General features: G+C 38.0%; 1 protein-coding gene across 3 annotated transcripts in view; it reads right to left on the reverse strand.

Moving 5' to 3' along the window:
• Window positions 1-4303: 4303 nt before the first annotated feature.
• The window catches only part of FAM135B (family with sequence similarity 135 member B), a 208658-nt gene continuing 189837 nt past the window's right edge, over window positions 4304-23124 (reverse strand). For all 3 annotated transcript variants that reach the window (XM_032182514.1, XM_032182511.1, XM_032182513.1), the window contains exons 12-20: window positions 19865-20019; window positions 16772-18839; window positions 14978-15144; window positions 13504-13595; window positions 10823-10920; window positions 10370-10521; window positions 9692-9802; window positions 7149-7262; window positions 4304-5130 (exon numbers count right to left, since the gene is read on the reverse strand). In XM_032182514.1, the coding sequence (XP_032038405.1) occupies window positions 4925-5130; window positions 7149-7262; window positions 9692-9802; window positions 10370-10521; window positions 10823-10920; window positions 13504-13595; window positions 14978-15144; window positions 16772-18839; window positions 19865-20019 (3163 nt within the window). In that variant the 3' untranslated portion in view covers window positions 4304-4924. The remainder of the gene's footprint in view (window positions 5131-7148; window positions 7263-9691; window positions 9803-10369; window positions 10522-10822; window positions 10921-13503; window positions 13596-14977; window positions 15145-16771; window positions 18840-19864; window positions 20020-23124) is intronic.

Here is a 23124-nt window from a genome sequence, read left to right on the forward strand (position 1 = left end):
AAAGCTAAGCAATTTCAGCTTCCACTTTTGTCAGTGGAAAGACTTGATTTTAAAAACAGAATAACAGTTTTGTTAAAGAGAAATTGGCATCATTGGAGGCTGGGAAAGACACATTTTCAGGCTAACTTTAAAGAAACCTGTTTGTCTCTTCAGTGCTTGCTTATGATCCAACTGTACTAGTCCAAATTCACACCTAATTATGAAAAACAGATCAGTTTTCTAACCAGTCCACCAGTGTTGGTCCTCTACTTTATGCCAACACCTTAGGGACCCAAAAAATGAGCCTTACAATAAGTCAGTGAAGAGAGGCAAGTGACTCTGAAGGCCACCAAAGGAGAAAACAGGAGCACTCCTTCAGAGTACTTACCTCTCTTCATTGACTACAGTAAGAACTTAGACACTTCCTTTAGTTGAACAAAGTCATTTTGAAACTAATTTTTAAGCGCAAATTAGGTAATAAAAATAAACAGGCTAATTTCTACTCTACAAGCAGAAACATCTCTAGAGGTTTCTCCAGGTTTTGTGAAGGGCAGTCAGCAATTACTAAGAGATTAAGAAACAGACCCCTGAAGATCCTTAAGAGTGCCGCAGGAGGAGCTAGACCCTTTTTGTCCTTCACCTACTCACATTTAGTCAATACTGCAATGTCTTTCCATTTGTATTCAAGAAATAATTCTTCTGTTTCAAAAGAGATTAAATCCTTATAAAACAGAGTTCAGTAGTCTCATTCTAAGTACTTTGTCAATAAAATTGGTGATATTTTAAATACTCTTTCTTCCAGAATTACTGTGCTATTCCAAACTAGATAACTGTGAAACTGAAAAGGAGATAGCTTCAAAGGCAAGTGTTATTTCAAGGTACAGTAGGCTTTATTAAGGCCTTTGGAGTGGGGATGGATTCCCATAAGATTTCCAGTGGGAAATCGGTGGGGGACTCCCACTGATATTTTGAAATTTTGAAATTTTGGTGTGGTGGCCTCATCTGATCAAGCTTAGGTATCTAGAAAGTAGACGACAAAATCTGATATCCTGCATAGTCAGTGGAGAAGAACAGGCATAAAGAAAAATAGAACAGACAAATAAAACAGATCCGACAAAGCACACCCTAAAAGTGTATCTTTCCTTCCACTGACCCTAAAAGTCTCTCCTACCAGGTCACAAAATGACTTCTATACCATAATTATCTAAGGTTAAGTGTAATGATACTACTCTGTGTGGAGGTTTTCAATTACTTGTAAGGTAATTTGCCATTGCCTGTGCATATTCCTTGAAACAATTTTCTCATATAGCCCATACCTCATATTTAACACTGTCAAACCTTACTAGACAAGTTCATTTTACCAGTTGGAGCCAGGATGTCTACCATGCTGGTTTTAAGACATCACACCCAGGTGCTCAAGAAACAGCCCTGCATTGTCTTCTGTGTTTTATCTTATCTAGAGAAAAGATACAAAGAAGTGGATGGAGTTTCACTTCAAATACAACCGCGTTCTCCACTCTGACCAACCTCTTGAAAAAATGTCTTCTTGTGAATGTATGAGCTTCACTTAAAAAATTAAGCACAGCCTCCATGGATATACCAAAACAAGCAGAGATTGTAAAGTTTGAAGGGAAATCCTTGTATCAATACTGAAAATGCAATTAAATCCATTTAAAGTGACTTTATGTGACAGGGCAATACATTAAAATTCCAAAACATAGAAACACAAAAGCTTACTGTGCAATTATTTTGACATCTCCTATGAAGATAATTCTAATATTATATTTCTCTCCATATAAATCAATATATAAAAAACTTCTAAAAATGATTCCATGTTGATTGCTATATTTTGATGAAGTGCAACCACTCAGATGTTATTTACATTATAATGACAATGAGGATTTCTTTGCAATATAGTCTATACCATTAGAGAAGATTTACAATATTCTGTGTCATTATCAAGGCAATATCCCATTAAAAAGCATAAAAGAAAAGGAGACTATTCTGAGAACCTCAAAATGAATGCTAAGCTAGACAGTTATTGCCAATATATCCCACAACGCTCTGGCAGCATAAGGAAGATAAAATCTGTGTCATATCATTTCACAGGAATGACATCTCCCAGATTTTTCTGAGGCTCTATAGAAGCTCTCTATCACACCCTCTAAGGAGCAAGCTGAATGAACCTAATCCAACTCCGCTGAAATCAGACTCTAAGATGTGGAAGAACAGTTTATGGACAGGTACATGGAAATCTTTAGGTATGTTTGTCCATAAGTCACAGCACTGGTAGCAGTGTACAGTGTGAACATGAACGTACCGAAAGGGCTACCAATTTCTGCAGTAATACAAAAGAGACTTTTTCACATTTCCCCTCTTCCACACGTACATAAATAGAAGGCTAGGAATGCTGTCTAATGTACAAGGCAAGGCAAGAAACCACCTGTATGATTTTAAGAAGCACTACACCAGTATGTTGTCATATCCATTATATTCATGATTAAAAACATGGAATGTTTGACCTTGAAATAAGCATACTTCTTTGTATGCATTGCAAATACACACACGCATTAGGTATGTATATATTTGTAAAATAGCCTCTCAACAATTTAAAAAATTTTCCATGTGCAGACTCCCAAAAATTTTCTAAAAGAGGAATAGATCGCCATATAAATCACTAAAGACTGCTAATGTTTGGGGATTGCTTTTCTTTCTTGCTTTTCATGTACTCCTTAGAAGTCCGTGTCTGTGGATCAAAACCTCTGTACAAAAGCTTTACCTCCATGCCCCATTATGTTTAATAATGTGTAAACAATTCTCCAAGGAAGAAGTAAGCTGTGATGTGTAAGTTTAGTTGGCATTAAAATGTTGAGGTGGAACAGTGATAAAGACTTCTAAAACAATACGTGAGACCCAGAAATTCTTGATTCCTGACAAAGAATTTTTTTTTTAACTGGGCAAATCCATCTTTTAGCTTTAAAATGTCAATTTATTAAAGGAAAAAAGAGAATAGTATCTACCTATTTACTTCAAGTATTGCGGTAATATTTAATGTTTACAAAACTAATTGCTATTGAAATGCACCATGTGACCACTTCTATTTCATTTCAGTGTCAACTTTGAAGAGCAGAAGATGATTTAAGGTGCAATATACCATTCTGTTTTCATGTTTTAGTCTTACCTTTTTGGACATTCCTTCTTATTCATTTCTATTTCAAAACATGCCTGCATTATTAGACCACCCTAGTCCCAGTTTGTCAGCAACTCTTTTCTCGAACGAATTCTTCAAAAGTTTTCCATTTTTCTTCTTTTAAACACAGCTAGTTTTACCTTCTGCATGTACAAATATTTCCCTGGGGTTGCAAAATTTTGGGGCTTATTTTCTTAATTATTTTATTTCAGAAATTTCCACTATCTTCATCCTAGTTCACTGATGACAGTCTTGAAACCTAGAACCAACTTTGTCACTTTTTATGTTCATTTGTTTTATTTTTTCACAAGATATAGAGGTCTGGTCACCTATATTTTTAAACAAATTGCATTTGCTTTAAAAAATTACCTTCCTTCCAAACACAAATATTTGTGAAGAATCATTTGCCTCCTTCTTTTTGAAAAACTGCTGTGACATTGAAAATTTATCAAAGTGGTATGAAAATGTATAGAAAGTTATTGAAATGTGTCATTTATAATGCTGACAACTTTTTGATAAAAAAAATAAAATTGAAAATGCAAAAAAAAAAAAATACAAAAAGTGAAAAATGGGTTATTTTCTAAACCCCTGAAAAGAATTCTGATAACATTGTATGAATAAAATTTTAACTGTTTTGACCAGCTGTAACCATGTAATTAGGACTGGTTATAGCACTGTAAATGGGAATTAGTAAAACCCTATTATAGCATTACAGAGAAATCTAAAACATATGTATGGTTTTTAAGCTTTTGACAATCATTACTGCTCTAGGTCACCAACCTATTTTCATCTGATTGGTGTTTTTTAGGAGTATTACTGGCTAGATTTTGAATTTCAGACTAATGTATATATATACATAATACATATGTACATATATATATATGTACGTATAATACCTTGGGGTAAATGTATTTTGATACAAATTTAAAAGTGAAAATTGTACCTCTGAGGTTATAATAACAAGCACAGTAATGGTATTCTAGAAATGTAAACAGGAGAAGTGCTAACAGATGCCACTGATATTTCACAAGTAATCCAATAGATTCCCATCAGTCTGGCAGCTTTTAACTTGAAGAAGTCTTCCCAACTAAAAGTTTGTGTTGTTTTCTTTTTTTTTATAAAGTCAAATATCAAGGTTTTTTTTTTTCATTCTATGTTAAATATTTTCCTCCTTTCCATGATTTGAATGTGTGCATGTTACAAATGATTACCAATGATGGAACCATTTTCTTTTGAGAAACAGAAATGTTGAAATTGTCATAAATGTTTTTTAGACTTTTCATTTCATTGCAAAGGAGGTTTTAACCTGAGTTCATATACACTTGTTTCCTCTTGTATTAGCCACCTCAAAGTGCTACAGATGTATAGCTTTGTTAAAATGTAAATAAGCATTAAATCAAGAACAGACAAATTCCTGGGTTATTATCTGAGAGAAATGGTGATCATATTGGTCCCATCACATTTAGATAATATTAACCATCTTTATTCTGATTCTCTACTTCAGAAGTAGTTCATATCTTTATGTGGACAAACAACATATAAACAGAAGAGGAATATTTATTTCTTCCAAAAGCACCAATATTTGGAAGCTTGAATGCCTTAAAGCCATAGCACTTTATTCTCTGAAACAGAAATGGAAATGGAGAGAGATTGAAAGTCCCACCTGATCTCATTTCTAACACTGCACGCTTTTGGCTAAGGGATTCTCCTCCACTCAGTGAAATGGTTTGCTTCTGCTACCCCATACTTCAGGCACTATTTGAAGTAGTTGAGTCCTGCCACAAGGAAAAACTTCTCCAGGAAAAGTTCAGAGTCCAGCACAGCAATGTGGGCTGCCCGGCCAATCAATGTGTTGGCGGTGTTTGGCAGAGCATGGAACACGTTGTGTCTGATCAAAGTGCAGTCCTTCGCCCCAATCAAAGGCTGGAGCAGGTTGTTAATCATTTCTGCATAAACAGGACCTGCAAAAGATTTTAAAAGTCACACGTACATGCCAAAACTTCCAGATCCCCTCTTTCTTTCCAGTATTATTTAATTACAGTCACAAAGAGAAGGAAAATGGAACAAATAGTAACAAAATGCAAGTGAAAGCAGTTTATTTCAATGGTTTGCCATGTACCAGGATGTTATTAATGTAATGGAGCCACTGGCCACCCAGAGAGACCTAGTGAAGCTGCTAGCACGAAGAGTGGGACATGCCTCAGCATTTAGTTCCATTTCTCCTGAGGTGGAAAGAAACACACATTTCCTCCAGGGAAAGAGGTCTGGATTCATACTGCCTGTGAAGCTGAATGCAAAAGGGTCAGGCAAGATATGTGTGGTTTTTTTGTTTGTTTGTTTGTTTTTTCTGGGTAATCTAATGCAGGAAGAACATCATGCCTTTCTGCAGATAGTTTAGAAGTTTATAGGGCAACAACAGCAGCTCAGGAAGCTTGCACTCATGGATGTAGGTCTGGCTTCTACTAGGCCAAAAATGTCCCTGAGGAAAAAAAAAAACACCTGAAGAAAGAGTTAGAAAACTGCCTTTCAATTCATGTGTTAGGTAAGATGAAAAGATCTGTGTGAAGGCAACCATGTTGGCCCTTGGTCAGCAGAGAGAAGAGATCAACACCTCCTGCTTTTGCTTCCCCCGTTGAGGAAACCGTAGTCCTGCAATGAGGTAACCCCTCAGCCTTCTCTTCTCTAAACTGAACAAAACAAGCGACCTCAGCCATGTCTTGCCCTCTAGGCCCTATCTAGGCCCTACACTATCTTTATTGCCTTCCTTTGGACACTTTCTAATAATTTTATATCCTTTCTAAATTGCGGCTCCCAAAACTGCACACAGTACTCAAGGTGAGGCCACACCAACACACAGTAGAGTGGACTTCCCTTGACTATCTATCAATGTTGTGTTTGATGCACCCCAGGGTACAGTTGGCCCTTTTGGCTGCCAGGGCACACTGCTGACTCATATTGAACTTGCTGTTGACCAAATTCTCCAGATCCCTTTCTGCAGGACCACACTCCAGCCTCCTGTCCCCCGGTCTGTACATATAGACAAGTTTGCCCCTTCCCAAGTGCAAAATGTGGCACTTGCTCTTGTTATGATATGTTTGATATGTTTGATATGTTTGGTGATTACCCAGCTCAATTTCTCAAGATCTCTCTGCAAGGCCTCTCTACCCTCAAGGGGGTCAACAGCTTCTCCCAGTTTAGTATCTGCAAACTTACTCAAAACGCCTTTAAGTCCTACATCCAAGTCATTTATGAAAACACTGAAAAGAACTGGCCTACAATGGAACCTTGGGGAACCCCACTAGGGACTGGCTACCAGCTTCCAAGGACAACCTCCATTTCTACATAACTATGTATCTGAAACTGGTATAAAATTACACTGAACATATTTCTGGAAGTGGTATCAAACTGAAACGATGAAACATTTTATAAGCGAGGGAGACTGCAAATAACAAAGGCAGTATTTGGAACAATGCACAAACTAAACTCACAGGAAAGCTAGGCCTCTAATGGCATGAGTGCTGATGTACTTTGCAGATTTTATTACAAACCAGTATGATTTTACATCTTTCAAATTACCCGGCAATCACCCAAATACTACTGAAAACAAATGGAAAACCCATTGACTTTGGATGTGCTGAAAGAGATTTTGTCATGTGAGACAATACTAATAATTCAGTAGACTAAAGAGAAACATTGTTAGGAACTAGTTCTATTATCTCCACAATTTAAAAAATTATTTACGGAGGCAAGAGCAATATGAAATCTTTGATTACAACCTGATTGAAACCTATTTTCATCAGACAAAGAGTATCTTTGAAATATTTTCTTGATTTCAGTCATGTCCTGTGAGAGTAGAACACTTTCTTCCTTATCAAATAAACATTTGAGTTTACATCATGCTTATGAAAAACCCTTCTGATTTACACAAAATCACAATTTCTCAACAGCTTTGTAAATATAGAATGGATCTTAAACATACCTGTGTGTCTGTCTTTAAGAGCATTTTTGCACATTTCTATTCTTGCTGAATGGAAGGGTACATATCTGTCTTGGGGTGAGGCCACTAACACAACATTTTTAAAGTACTGAAGGCCTGTGGCAAACAAATTCATTAAATGCATTTATTACAGTGTTGAACAGCACAATCATATTCATGTTGAAATGCACTTTAAAATCTATTGTGAAAAACAAATGAAGAGTAATTAAAACATACAAAACAGAAATATTCACAAGAATAACTTAAAAACATTGCTGCTGCTTCTATGAACTATTTGTTACTTATCAATGCTCATACAAGTTAATTGTATATCAACAACAATAACAACAAAAAAAGTGAGAACTGACTACGTTTCAAAGAGAAAATGATTAAAAACTTAATCTTGCAAATATTTATGCCTGTAAACATTGCAAACACATGTACAGGATCACTGTAGTCCATGGATGTACTTGCATGAGTAAATGTTCACAGATTTGGGGATCACATTTTAAAAAATAGTACAACCAATTAGTAAAATAGCAAACAAAATATAGAGAGAGAAGGAGAAGAGAAATCAGCTTCACCACTATGATGTCATACTATTACATCAGTGTGGAAGGAGCCTTGGGATCCAGTCCTTGCATCCAGCAGTCCTTGGATAAATACACACTGATGGTACATGGACTGGAAACCAGGAATTCTCCCTCTTCCCTGGAAGTAATGGAGCCACCATTCGCTATGAAAAGACTCCTGCTACTTACTCTGTCTGAGATCTCTTGAGCTCTAGATCACCCACATTCAGCAGAAGAGTAGGAGTATGGACACAGATAATCTACACTAACTCAGAGATTATTCTGTACATAGGAATGTTGTCGGTTTGACCTTCATCCTTCCCTTCCCCTTACAGAAAAGAGACCCAGAACAAAGCCCTTTGCTTTCTAGTGCTTAATAGAAAAGTTGACCATCACCACCACGAGGAAGAGCCCTGATAGTTGCCTCTACTAAGCCTGGCTGAAGCCATCATTTTCTTCCTGTGTAATCAAACCAATTGTGTTTGTGACTTCTCTGGGGTAAAATGTAAGAGGCATCAATGAGTTTTAACATAACTAAAATCTTATGTGAAGAGACTCGGTAGGGAGCAATGTCATTTTTATTTTCTTCTGAGACAAGCACAAGAAACATTTAATGAAATTGAATAGTGGAAGGGATTTCTACTTTAAGAAAGTCAGAAATTGCTGGAGGCTCAAAGAGAGAGCAAGCAAAACACTGCAGCTTTGTAGGTACTCTCAATCAAATGTGTCCCTTTGTAGGTGCTCTTACCACTTTTGGGAGCAGAGTGCTAGAGTAAGGGCACCTCAATTCTGACTCATTGTGCTAGCTCATACATTTTAATATAGAATTTTACAATTTAAGATTTTTCTCCTAAGCATCGACCTGGATCGTTTTAATTTACAGGCAACCTTTTTGATACTTAACTTTCTGCTATTATAGAGACATCACCTTCATTTACTGTCTGCCAGATCTCCAGTCTATCAAGCTAACAGGCAACAAGTCACTTTAACTCACAGGAATACTTAGGAATTCTTGGCTTGGGAAGTAACAATGCGAGCTTCCTATGTAGAACCAATTTTATTTGAACATGACTGTCTTAAAGCAAATATCCCACTGTGGTCCATAAAAAATGGGAGCTAGAGAACCAAAGGAAAATTCAAATAAGGAAATTTAAATAATGCCAAGATATAGCATCTTCCTGTCATTGATTAGGTCATGTATTGTGGTCAGAAAATTATGAAACAGCTCTGTCTGTCAGACCAAGTATTAAGTTGTACCTGTATTAAGATAGTATTTGTTTCCTATTAGCAACATAGCAGAGTAAGAGAAAAAAATAAAATATCAAGTAGTGACTGTGAGTGCATCCTTAGCACTAGCTTACGCACAATATTAAAATAACTTTTAGAAGAAAACATTTGTCTGAACAGAAGGATAATGCTTGCTTTCTTTTCTTAGGGAAAGTCTGATTTATTTCATTTATTCATAACAGACCAAGGAAGTGGTAAAATGATGTAGACATAATTTTTACAGCGTATGGCCATACATCTTTCTCTGTAGTACAGAGGTGCCACAATAGACATGAATAAAATTTGCTCTTCATCTCACAGCACCATATTTCCTAAAGACAAGAGATGTTGAACTTAAAAAAATATTAAAAAAGGAAAAACAGTTTGCATCTAATAACATAAATTAAGTTATGGTGGCCTGTCAAGAATAGTATTTCTTGCTTGAAGAATACAAAATTAGGTGCATATTTATTACAGCATGTAGGTCTTATTGGGCACTAACTGTTTGGCAACTACATCCACTAGTAATGGTGCAGATAAAAGGCAGATAAAACAGTTATTAGACAGGGCAGACCTTCTTGAAAGTAAGACATTTAAAGAAAGATCAATAATGAAATGCAGATTTTCTTTACCCCCTGGAATACATAGTATCTAGCACAATCCTTTGGAACATCCCCCAACATTTACACAACATTAAGCCCTACTCACCTGTTTTTTGGCTGAGCTGGTAGAGGAAACACTTGCGCAAATCTGCGTTGTCCCTGAAGGTCAATTGCAAAAGTGACCCTGATTTTTTCAACTTCTGCATGAGCCACAGACCTGGAATAAAATTGGTGTATATTTTTAGCCTTTTTGCTGATTATCAAACAAGGGGATTGAAGTTGTGTGCCTATAATAATAAACTTGAAGAGATTACAGTACAGTTAGCACTGTAACTCAGTGTAAGTCTTTGTTTTCTCTTGTATTGTTAATAAACAAAGAGAAAAGTCTAAGGGTCTCTCTGGACTATCCAGTGTCATGGTAACATAAACGTTCAGGAAGGGTGAACATAGGGCCATTCATTTTCCATAGTACTGTAAGTGTTTTCTTCAGCCTTGGAGATGCCTCTCTTTATTGGCAGTATAAAAAGTGGAAGAACACAGTGGAAGAAAGGTCATCTCTTGCTGCTCCACACCCCTGGATTTTTCACAATGCTGGACCATGTAGTAGGCCCTGAAAGCCTCTCTCACTGCTATTTTCTCTGAGTCTGAAGTCTTCAACAAATATTTGCCATAGGTACAGTGTATGTGTCACGTTGTCACAATTTACTGCTACCTCCACATGTTGCTCTCTCATATACTCTGCCATGGACTCCAGTAAGTCATAGCTTTCCCATTTAACTCTTACCTGTACTAACCAAAGTGCTATTGTTGTAAAGTGTTCCCAGGTGAGGTCCAGAGAGGGACAGGAAGGTATGTAACTTGTTGAGGTAATAGCGAAACCTGGGGCGAGTTAGTACAGATCGGATGATGACATTACCGAGGGAATGTCCAATAAAACTGTTAGGAGAAACAGAATTATATTAATGCCAAAATCCATCTGTATGTTATTTAAATTAAATGTAAAGGCAGCAAAAATTGCTCTTGAGGGGACTCTATCAGAGCTTTCAGTATCATCCTTTAGCTATCATTTTACATTTTGTTCAGCCTAGTGGATACTCTTCCAGCTATAACACATGTGAAAACTCAGCTCACTGACTTCAATGGCCTTTGACACAGGACACTTTTGAAAAAGCTAATTTCACAGAACAATGCTGATGACCACAAATAGTTACAGACAATTAACTATCAGAATGCTTACCTTATTCGGGATATGGAGAGGTTATACAACTGAATATGCTGAATAATTTCATCCAACAATCGGTCAGTCATTGTATCAAAATCAGCAAAAGTATCAGTCTAGTGTAAAAAGGATTGAGTAGGTGAATTCAAATATATTGCTCTTATTGAAGTATACATATATCATAGACTAACGTTATTTTCAAAGTAAGCTGCAATCACAAAAGTAATAACTAGTCCAAATTTTCTTTGTACTTGCTCAATGGGGAAGAATTTTTCTCTGTTGCTTAGTCCTCCCAAAATAGAAGCCCTTTGAAAACAGCCATAAATTTTCATTTTCAGATTAATATCAAAATTATTTCAACTAAAATTGTTAACTTATTCAAGGCAAGTATTTTTTTTCTCACACAGCTTTAACAGTAACAACACTTGTCACTATCAGTCTTAGGGCTCTCAGTATAGCCCGTATGGAAATTAATTGTCTTCATTAAGCTCCCATGTAAGATAAGGCAAAATCTTTCATCGCGGAGGTTCTTTGACTCTATATTGTGCCTTTTAGCTTCAGGAATATGACCCGGGCTTTCAATTTAGGACAGGAGTTACCTTGTGCTTCCTTTGTAGGGTATGGAAATAGGGCCCTCTAGAAACTGTATTTTAAGGGGATTACATTACCTTCTGTGGTTGCTTCTGTTTCTCTAGTGACTGTGCCTCTAATTTAGGCATAATTGGATAAATCTGGGCCTAAGGTTTATTAATAGTAAGATTAATAGTGTCAGGCCGAGTGATTTCAGAGTCAAAAGTAAGGTTTTAAAGCAGCCTGACTTGACAAGGTTGAGAACTGCTTAGCCTCTCCAGGCACCGTACTCTGCGTGTGGAAGAAAAGCTTTTTATATTTTGGATTTAATGGATTACTATAATAAAATAGTTACAGCTTTATACACTACATATAGGTGATGTTGACACTACAGACACAATCACAAAATTATTAGGCCATCTTAATTAAATGCTGTGTGTTTGTTATTCAAGAATGTCAGTAAGATAATGAGTGCCAGAGAGGGACTTAAACAATTTGTTGCTTGCAACAGTTATGGTAGTTTTGATACAATAAAACTAATAATATATTGTCTAGTCTATACAATTGCAGGCAGATCTTATTCAGAACTGTGTCATTTGGCACTCTAACAGGACTCTAAATCAAATTTGTAACTAATGAGATGCCACAAAATCATCAAATGTTGGAACAGCTATTCAGAGCAAGCATATCTAGTAATTAATGCTTTTGTAACACAACCCATCTTACTAATTGCAGCTCTTGCAAAGGAAAACGAGCATATTCACTTTGCAACACTGCCTTAAAATAAATGTTCTTCTATACTACAAACAGTCCAATAACCTCTTGCCGGTTTGTTTAGCCTGCATTGATAATTAACAATTTCCCCTTAGGCTCATTATCCCAAATCTTTCAGGTTGTTTAAAAATGGAAGAATACCAGCCTGAGCATTAACCACAAACAAAACACATCAAATGTCATATTTCACCTGGTTATACCTCCATTCTTCAGTATCATCTCAGCCTGACTGAGCTTGTCAAATATATTACAGATGAGTGCATAAAAATGTGGCTTAAATTTTATTCTGTAAAGCAAACTTCAGCTAAATGACTGATTTCATGGATCATTTTAAATGTGGTTCCCAGAGCAGGGAAAAAACTGTGACAGGATGTTTTAAAGCATCAAAACATTCATCAAAAGATATCGGTCCTATCCAGTTCTATGTGAACTTGCACACACTTCCTTACTACAGGAGGACTGAAAGTTTCCATTATGGGTTCAATACAATAGTAAACAGAGATGTTGTAAGAGCTAATCCTTTCAGCCTTGCAAAGCATCAGGAGAAACTTCGATGCAAGTCTGGTCTCCTCATTATTTCCATTTTGTTCACATTAACCATGCAGGTCCACTTCTGGCAGAGATGTACACTGAAAGGCGGCAAGTTCACAGACAAACAACAACTGGCCATTTCAAAATATAAAAGCTATTGAACAAAGAGAGTTTTGACTCTAGTTTCTTGGCTGCTCATAAATCAGAATAATGTTTTTGACTGGGCACTGGAAATCCTTATTCTATGCATAAAGGTGTCATAAATATGGGTTCATTGCGAAGCAGGCCAAAGAATTCATTTCTGGTGTTCTGCCTAGGCTAGCAATGAATTGCTCTGGAAGACACTTATTTATCATTCAAGAAAATAAATCTCACAAGCCTTGCAACAGGAGAAACAATGGCTGATGCATCAAAAGCAACTGACAACACCTTCTGGATATTTCTAATCCTCCAGAGAATTTAACATTACTAAACCTGCTGCTTTCTGTCGGTGCTGTGTTGTACAGCATCCAAAAGGCAGAGGCACCCAGCTGCTAAGTTTGCAAACTGAGAGGATAAATCAATTTGGTTTCTCTAAGGTTTAGTCCTATAAGTAATACACTGAACTTTGAGTTCAATGCAAGGAATCTTTCCTGGTGTGTTTGAATACCCTATCACCTCAGACAGGAACAGGCCTTTGAACTAAATCCTACATAAAATTCCCTAAATTCCTCAGTGCTTTTGCTTTATCCAGCTTCTGAAAGAGCCTTACTGAAGGTCCTTTTGCAGCAATGGCAACAGGTTGTAGGAGATCTAAATGAAGACAGAAATTAGCTCTACACTACCTGATTTCGTTCAGACATTAGGAAGTCCAGTTTTCCACCAGGGAGTCCCAGTTCTATAAAAGTCTTTACCAGCCGTAGATCTGCACTGTTACCTGGAAACAGATGGCAATTTATAACATGCGATTCAACAGGAATATATATATATAAATTCAATTTAATAAATTTTTCTTCTTATAAACCTTCTTATAAACCTTGGCACCAGGGACCTCTTGTTAAATGCTGCTAAGGCAGCTCACCACACCATATGATCATGCATTGAAACATCAGGAGAGCAAGAATACCCACAACATGTGCAAGGAGGGCTGGACCTCACATCCTGCTGCTGGGCACTTCATGTGCTCTCTAAAAAGTGGGAGGAGAAGGCAAAGATCAGGCCCAGAATAACTCTGTCCCTTAATTGCTGAACAATGTAGGTAAGACAAGGCGTCATCAAAAGGTTAACATCTATCCTTCCCAATTTGCAGCTGGTGACACCCCAAGGAGACACTGCAGCCATGCTGGGAACTTCAGCACATGTACCTGGATAAGGGGGATAAGGATGTGCCTTCATATGCACAGCAGCCTGCCTCTCCTCTCACAATTAAATTTGGTGCTAAAATGATGTCAGTCTAGTAATATTTTACAAGACTAGCAGGGTGGTTAGAACTACATGATTTTCAAGTCCCAATCTTTGCCATTCTATGTTTCTATCATTTTGGGAGATGAACAAAATGTCCCAATTCCATATTAGGTAAATTACAAGGTATTCTGAATTATTTTTTCTGGAAACAGAGGTACCTTCTCTTCGTAAGAAACTTATCACTGTCATTGGTGTATTGGATGGCAATGGTTCTTGCACAAACCAAGGAGAATTTCACACTTTTCTGAGGCTCTGCCCTTCCTTCTCCATAGTCTCAAGGTTAATGCTTTCACCTTCCCCATTGAAGCCAATAGCTTATCAAGAGAAGTTTCAACTTTAATATATCTGTTTTCTGCTTAGTAAGCATGTATTTAAAATATTTCAGGCCAGGCTTCCTTTGTAGTGAATATTGATTTCAATTTTCCCACATTCTAAGTCCAGCCACTATCTATCCTATAATATCAGTTTATTTTGTTTAATAATGTCATCCCAGTGACATACTGCTAAACAACCAGATACCTCCGGAAAGACAAGAGGAACTACTGTAGTGTACTCTTACTGTATGCTGAAGGGATGATGTGATTTGGTGTAGAATTCTGATTAAATAAAATAAAACAGAAAAACAAAACAAAACAAAACAGTGCAGCACCCATTTCATAAAGAAAATACTTAATATTTTCCTAGACCCTTTATTACAATGAACTGAATAACATAAAGGAAACTGAATACTTAGTTAAGATAAATGTTTTCCATAGACTCTCTGTTCTTTCCCACTTCCTGTAGATATGCCTTTCTTTTGTTTTGTTTGTTTACACTTGAGTGACTCTTACACATATCTATTCCTCTTGGTCTTACCATCCAACCCATGGACACAGACAACCAGGTGAATTCCATCTTCCAAATTTTCTTCCTCTTCCTCTGGTGGAAAATATGGGATATCAGATGCTAGTACAGATAAGTCACTGTACAGAAATCCTTCAATCTTCATCTCTTTTTTAAATTTTTCTTTGGCCTGATAAAAACTGGAGAATAGATTAATTAATCACAGTAGAACTGGGTGTCCAACAAAAAACCCTCAAACTAGAAATAAGAAGGTTCTATTCTGATTGAGAGAAATCAAGATGCAGGGAAGAAAAACTATTCCCAAATGGTTTGATGCCATACAGGGAATAGGTAAAAACCTTCAGTATCTCACACCTGCTACAGGAACACAAAGAACCTTCTGGTGGCCAAGAACTATGAGAATAAAATGCAGAATTGCAAAATTTGCATCTTATAAATGTCCTCAGACATACTGACACTGAAAAGCAAAATTATACCATCAGAAACATTTATAGGCAGGTTGCTCTCCCCATTCCTCAGACAGTGGAGTTTAAGGGTACACCTCATTACAGAGATGACATATTTTGGTTTGGTTTGTTTTGGTTTGGGGTAGTCTTGAAAACATTTAGTGGCTAAGTGGAAAAGCAGCTCAGAGCTGAAAGAATTAAGATAACCCCTCCTCTGATGAAGGCCTAAAGTTTGACATATGAACTCACCTTGAAGCTACCCAAAGGTGACAAACACTTCAGTGGCTTTTTAAGTAGAAAAACTTATCCAGAGCTTTTAGGAATTCAAAATCGCAATATAAGTGTAGGATTAGAAAACTGTGATGGACCTGGCCAGGAGATATAAACCTTTAAACCTTGGGGGTAGCCTAAGGCCAATCAGTATGATGGTGAAAATTACTTACATCAACCCTACTGACATTAAAAGGACTCAAGAACAAAAAATCTAATATTCTGGCCATGGACCTAGAGGCCCTGAATTCATCAATGCATGAATACATGGTTAAGTATTCTGCTTCACAAAGAAGGAATATATTTTGTGCTTATATCAAGCGGGATTTACAGCAGGGTTCATCAAATGAACCTCAAGATGTTAAAAAAATAAAAATGAAAGTAAAACTTAGGTCCCAAATGAATGCACGTGCAGAGAACCAACATGGGTGAATGGGTTGAGAAATTCCCATGCTACCATTTTCCTTCAGCACAGCAGAGACACAAAAAATATAACAAAATAGTATATTTACTAGCATGTCAGTCTGTGGCATAGGCCACTGTAAAATCAAGACCATGATGTGGCATTTTTTTCATGGGGTAAGAAACAAGAGAAAAACAAATAAACAAACAAAAACACCTCTTCTCAGTATGCTTACTCTCCCGTTTTCCAGTTTCACTGAAGCTGATGCCCTGCCAACCAATCTGTGTATCCCTTTTATAGTTTCACTAATGAGTAAAATTAAGCAGAAAAGAAAAACAAGCTATGACACTGTTATAGTGAAGCAAATATCTGGGATCAATATCCATGTCTTGGTAATGTGACTTGTTGATGGAATGCCAAATTTTAAAGCCTATTTAGACACCTAAATCCCACTCATTTCCATGAGGATTAAGGACCTAATAATCTTTAAAGATCTTGATTCTCCGTGTTTTTGTTCTTCCTGTCTACTTAGATTATTTATTGTGTATAAACCATATGTCTATTTGGATAACTTATACTGTAATTCCAGCAACTGTCTCTGAATGCAAACTTTCACTATGCTCTGAACTTTGTCAGGGTCTCTTGGCATCACTGCAACATTAATTAAAAGTAATTAGACATTCTTACTTCAGCATCCTTTCATTGGCCTCTTCATCCACCTCATTTGAGTTAGAAGAAACAACTCCAAAGGAGCCTAGAGGCTGTCGTGTGATGGGGAACACAGCCTGCTTTGCAGAGAAGCCGACCATCGCAGGGGTCTCTTTGAGCACAGAAGAAAAGGGAAGACATGTGGCCGTGCAAGAGACAGAGAGGTTAACCACATCAACAGCCTTTCTGCTTTCCAGTGCTACCCCCTCTGTCGTCACCGAATGAAACCCAGTGCCATTAGCAACAAGTTTATGGTCTTGGCTGTCGGGTTCCTGAGGGTATTCATCATGGTAGGATCCTGAAGCAGGGTCTGCTGAGGCAGGTGAGTCATTGAGCTCAATTTCTTGTAACCCCTGCATTTCTGTGTACACCAGCTGGCTCTCATCAGCAAGAGACCTACCGCATTCTCCTTGCATTGAGCCAAATTCTGTTGAAGTCTCTGAAGCAGCTGAAACAGGATTACAAGTATCTGGTAACACCTTTATGCTTTGTGAGAAACTCTCCTCTCCTGTTACTCTGATATCGGTGTAAAAGCCTTGTTCTATTTCAAAACTGTCAGGCTTAGGTTTGTCCTTTGGATCCTTGGTGCATGCATCAAACTTTTCTGTACTTTTGTCCAAGTAATTATTAGCCCTTGGTGTTTTTAAGCTGCACTCACCATTGCTCTCCAGTGACTGGCATTCAGAGATGTTATCTCTGAGTGACTTTGGACATGCAGGTGGTTTTGCACATTCCAAACTACAGTAAGTCTCTGAAAGACTTTCCTCTGCCTCCTCCTTATGTAATTCCATGTGACCACTACTGTGTTTGGCAGTGGGTATGGGATGTCCTTTTGGTTCTAGCTGTCCACTTTCAGTGGTGATATGACACCCAGAGAAGTCCATGATTAATTGCCTATCTTCGTCCTCTGTTTCCATGCAACTTTTTAAATATCCTTCTGAGTCTCCTGAGGTTGCTTCACTGTGTTTGGATATATCCACCTCCTCCACAGGCTCTTCTGGGCTACTGATCTGAGGAGCTGAAACAGACTTGGTCAGTTTGGTAAGTTCCACTTCTCTCTCCTCTTCTTCAAAGGGCAAAGAGCTAATGGATGTGAGTGATGCTTGGATTCCACTGGGCAAGCTGGTATTGCTTTCTGTGTGGCCACCCTCCAAGGAATTTCGGTGGATGGCGTGTCTCCGTACCAAATGGTGCAGGATCTCTCGATCACTGGGCAGCTCCAGAGCCCGGCTACGAGCATCAGACCATGCCACTGAGCTTGGTTCACTTTCAATGCCTGAATCAGATATTATAGAGGAGGATCTCTTTATAACTCCTGACATCAGGGTAAATTCTTCACACTCTTCAGTTCGTTGCTCCTTTGCGAACAGTTTTACTTCCAAGCTGTGGGCAGGCAAAGCTTTCAAAACGGGCAGCAGAGTCTTGTTGTCTGTATCTGCTGTTTTTTCAAGACTGGTTAACTCACTCAGTGCAAGCTCAGAAGTGAAATTATTCTCAGGATGACCAGATTCAGCTGTTTTCTGTATTTCAGACCTGTCTTCCAAGCTATCAGTTCCACATGCTTCACACTCATACTGAGCACTGACAATTAACACAGGCTCACTTTTGTGGGCATCCTTATTGCTAGGTTTCATGTCTCCAGAGGTAACATCTGCTGCAAGTCTATTGTCTTTTAATAAAACTTCTTTACATGTTTTAAATTCCTCTGATGTGCATTCTGTATTGCCTGGCTCTGAGTCAGTAGTTTCCTTACTTGAAACAAAAATATTTTCAGGTTTCCTTTGGCCTTCTTTGTTCAATGTACATACCTGAGATGTGGAGTGTGGGTTTAAACCCTTTGCTGCATGAGCAGCACCTTCAGTACCACTGTACAAGCAGGACAGATTCCCATTTATCCTGTCTGTGTGTATTAGCAGAGTACCTTTTCCAAAGTCCCCTTTTGTTACTGCAGTGGTATCATTTGACGAAAAATCTTCCTTGTTGTCTATTACATCCATTTGTGTATGTTCAGGAACCTCAAAATCTGGGAAAACATCCAAATTCTGATCTGAAATGATGAAAAAAAAAAAAAAAAAAGTGGTATCTGCAAGAACATGACATATTATCCCAATGTGATGTAGGACTTGGAAAAGTGATTGTAAGGCCTAGAGAAGTATGTATATTTATGTTGTAAATTATCTCTACATTATTTATTATGTTAAGAATTATCTTTACATTAGAGTTATATTACAAATACAAATGGCCCAGGGCATTTAATTGGAATTATGCTCAGTAAACAGTTACAGTTAGGTGAAAAAAAAAAACTTTCCTCTGTACAACTGCATTTATACTGCTAGTTTCTAGAATTGGTAAATCAAAGCTGGCATTTCGTTGCACTCCTGCTGTTGTACCACATTGTATGTAGAGTAGATCTTGCTTGTGAATCAGTTTAATATGGAGTTTCATAGTTTAAATATCTGTAATTGTTACTGTCAAAATTTAGCAAGTATGATAGCTCTGGAAATGGCCACGGGTCATCTTTACTGGGCTATGCTTACTTATGATACTATCTCTCTGCTACACTTAACAATTGTTGAAAAGGGAAGCAAGTGCTATGAGGTTTTACTATACGCTTGAAGAACTAAGTATTTTTTCTTAATGAAAAATCCAGTTTGGCTACTCTAGAGGATTTTTTTTAAAAAAAAAAAAAAAAAAGCAATACTCCCTTTTGGACACCATGTTAGGCTTCACACAAATTTTATTTTGTTGTTGTTCTGACTCTTCTTAACACTAGATGTCACTCTGAGTATGAAGTTAGTTGCTGTAATAAAAATGGTTTTGCTTTCTTTCTAGGTTTTGCCTCCAGTCCTTGCAACTTAACATCTTACTTGGAAGATGAAAACTATGAAGTTACAGGAAGTACTCTAAAGTTCACTATGAGAGAAAATAGAGGATTCAGTTATATTTTACAGTGGGTTGTGCTTTGATCCAAGGCAGAGTCAGCACAAGTTATATAGGATCATTTACCTTCAGCTGGGGAAGTGAACCTCCTCAGCTCAAGCTGTCTCATGTACCTTGGGGTGTTTCACTCACCTTTGCAAGGCAAATCCATATACCTGTCTTCAAAAATAACTGGAAGTGTGTTCCAGTCCCCATCTATGTCGAGGCATTCTGCTGGCAGCGGGGGCATGCTGGTGAAGTACTCTGAATTACGAATTTCTGTAGAAATCTGTCCGTGACTTTGGATCCTGGCAGCAAAGGACAAAAGAAATTGAGTATTCGAATGGTTACCATGCTTTTTCTCAGTCACTGCAAGCCAGGCAGCAAAGGCAGATATGTAGACAATTACTATATGTGTCTGCCCTTCAGCTGATATGGGGCAATACCATTTAATGCCTGTATTTAACACCCTCAGTGATGGGACAGGGTGCACAGCAGCAGGTTTGCAGGTAATACTGAGATGGGCAGGCAGATATCTCGTGAAGTTCAGTAAAGACAAATGCCAAGGTGTGCATGGACAATGGCACAATCCCCTGCAGCAGGGCAGACTGGAAGTCATCTACGCAAAAGGAAGTTCCTTGTGGGAAGATATGTTTTTTCCCCTCTCTTTATCACTGCTACAACCCATCTGCCACACTACCTGCAATGTAATGTCCTCTGCTGCTCATTCATTCAGAAATTCCTTCCAAGTTGCAATAGCTCCCAGTCTGTCGCACCATGGACCATGTTGCAGAGCTAGCCCTGAGACTAAAACTCAGTATCTATAATCTTCTTCAAATTACAAAATGTCTGTCAATGCCAGTTTAGGTAAAATGCTAACGAATTAGTCCACATCTGGCTGAATTTATGGAGTAGAATAAAGACCACTGTGGTATGCTGAAGGATATCACACAAAGGAGACGAGTTCATTACACCAGGAGCATTGCACTCAGAAGACATGATGACAAAAGAACAGTCACATGACCAGAACAAAAAGTACATCTGCACAAAGCTGTTAGAAATAAGATGGAGTTTTCATCATTTGAATTTGTCTTTGGCTAACCTAACCCAGCTGAAGGAATGTACTAAGAGTTTGCTGCACAGCATTCAGAGTAGATATAAAGACATACAACCCCTCAACAATTCTACCAGGCAAATTGTGTATAGCAAGAACTGCTTCTTTCTATGAGCATGTAAAATATCTGACACAGAGAAGTCCAGTAGTATTTTCCACTGCACCATGCTGATAAGATTAAGGACAAAGACACCAAGGTTTCTGTTTTGATAGAAGAGCACTGAAGGTGGTTGAAAACTATGAGTGGTATAAACAGACAAAGGAAAAAGTAGGTTTGAGGGAACAGAACTTCAGGTTCTATTCCACACTCAGTAGTACTTCTAGTGTAATAACAATCTTCTGTGTCCATAACAGATGTTTAAAACAAATAACATGAATTATTTGGATATCACAACAAATATTGTAAGTATTGTGGACTGTGGATAACTTTAGGCATACTCAGTTACTAACGGGGGGATGGTAGGAAAAGACAGAGGCAGTGTGTTTGAAAGGAGTACTCAGTGCTTGCAGAACACGTCCTATGAGTTGATTTCTCTTTCTGATAGAGATTTCTTTGCACAGTCCCTCAATGCAAAACCTCTTTCTTTATTGGAAAACACTCCTGCTGCTCCATGACTCATTGCTGTCAGCCCATGGGTCACTGCAGATGGCTGAGACTGTGCCCCTCCACTGGCTTTCTCATCAGGAAAAGAGGTCTGTTGCTCTGACTGTTCCAAGGGTTTCAAAACCCAGGTGCAGGAAGCAATAATCAAAAATGTCTTTGACCAGAACAGCGGGGAACAAGGCCAAGAAGGACACATGGTAGGCCTTCTATCTTGCTTATGCCAGTCTTCAGAGCAGTGTGGTATCTCACACACTTATGAAAGAGCTAAGGCATATTGGTTCAGCTACTGCTTGTTGGTAGAACTAGAATAGCTGTTCTGTTCCATCTTTTTGCACATGTAAAATGCTACCTGGATTTCATCAAGGAATGTTACATTAAGCTGGCACAGGGATGTGGGTTTGGCTAAAATAAATACATTATCCTAAGGAATAAAGAGGGAGGAAGCAAGTTTTTTGTAGACAGTTGGATGAAGGTAATTCTGGACAGCTACCACAGGACAGCACAGTGATAATACTTTTGATTATCATTGGCGGGAGTCAGGTAATCACCTTGTGATAGTTAACTGGAAGAAACACTCTTTATACATTATGAAGCAAAACTTAAACAACAAATTTGTAATTCTTGTAATTGGTCTGTCAGCACATGCCAGCACAGAAGATTCCTATATCCATACACAAAAAACCTTGTGCAAACCAGCATACTGGCTTCAACTTCAGAACATAATTGTTGTTGTCTATCATTTGCTCTTACTAGCTATTTTTTTCTCAAAGATAGGCGAGTCATTGATTGCTAAAGCATGAATCAGACAGAAGTCACAAACAGCTAGCTGCTCAGTCTTGCCTGCAGCAACACCTGGGAATTTGGAGTTAAGCCCTAGCACCATAACAAAGTTCTCACTGACATACTAATAAACAGCATTGTTGTTTATACTAAAGGCCACGTGTAAAAATCATAAGTAAACTTGCTTTGAGACCAGTTCCTGGCACAAGAAAAATGAATCATTAATGATAGGTGTAGGAAAAAATATTTTTTTCTGCAAAGTGTTGGGAGGCTATGTCACCTGCTAGAGCCACCTGCTGTGTGATATCCAACCTATTGGAAACTGTACTTCCTATTCTACTTGAGCAGTCAAGAACTGCCACGCATGTAGGTGCATGACCTAACAGAATTCACAACCATAGTATGGGAGGCAAAAAAAAAAAAACCCTCATCTGGTAACAAGGAAGAAATAACTGGGGGAAAAGCCTGCTCATGTGTGAGTTGTTTGTACAGCACCCAGCACACGAAGAGCTGATCTCATCTGAAGCCTCTTTGAACACAATTAATACTCCCTGCTGGCACCCTCAACACTAATAATACTGTGGGAGCCAAGATTCTGCTTTTCTAACTGCACCATCTACCACAACCAAAAGGAAAACAGGACTCTGCCATGAGGCCTGTATATACCGAATTTACCTCACAGATCAACTTTTAGCATTTGCAAGCAATTTTATTTTTTTGTACTCTATCTCCTTGATAATCACTGAGGAAAATTATGCTTATCTGTAGGAAATGGGCTAGCTCTGTGGCTGTCTGGAGAAATAAAAGCACTTCATGCAATTAGGCTTCCCCTTGTGCAGGGCTGTGTTTGCTTAGATGGGGCCGTGAGTGTTTTTGACCTCACCCTGGGGTCCTGCCATGGGTCTTTCCATGTAC

Source organism: Aythya fuligula, chromosome 2 (genome assembly GCF_009819795.1).
Source record: "Aythya fuligula isolate bAytFul2 chromosome 2, bAytFul2.pri, whole genome shotgun sequence".
In the NCBI taxonomy this organism is placed as follows: Eukaryota; Metazoa; Chordata; class Aves; order Anseriformes; family Anatidae; genus Aythya; species Aythya fuligula.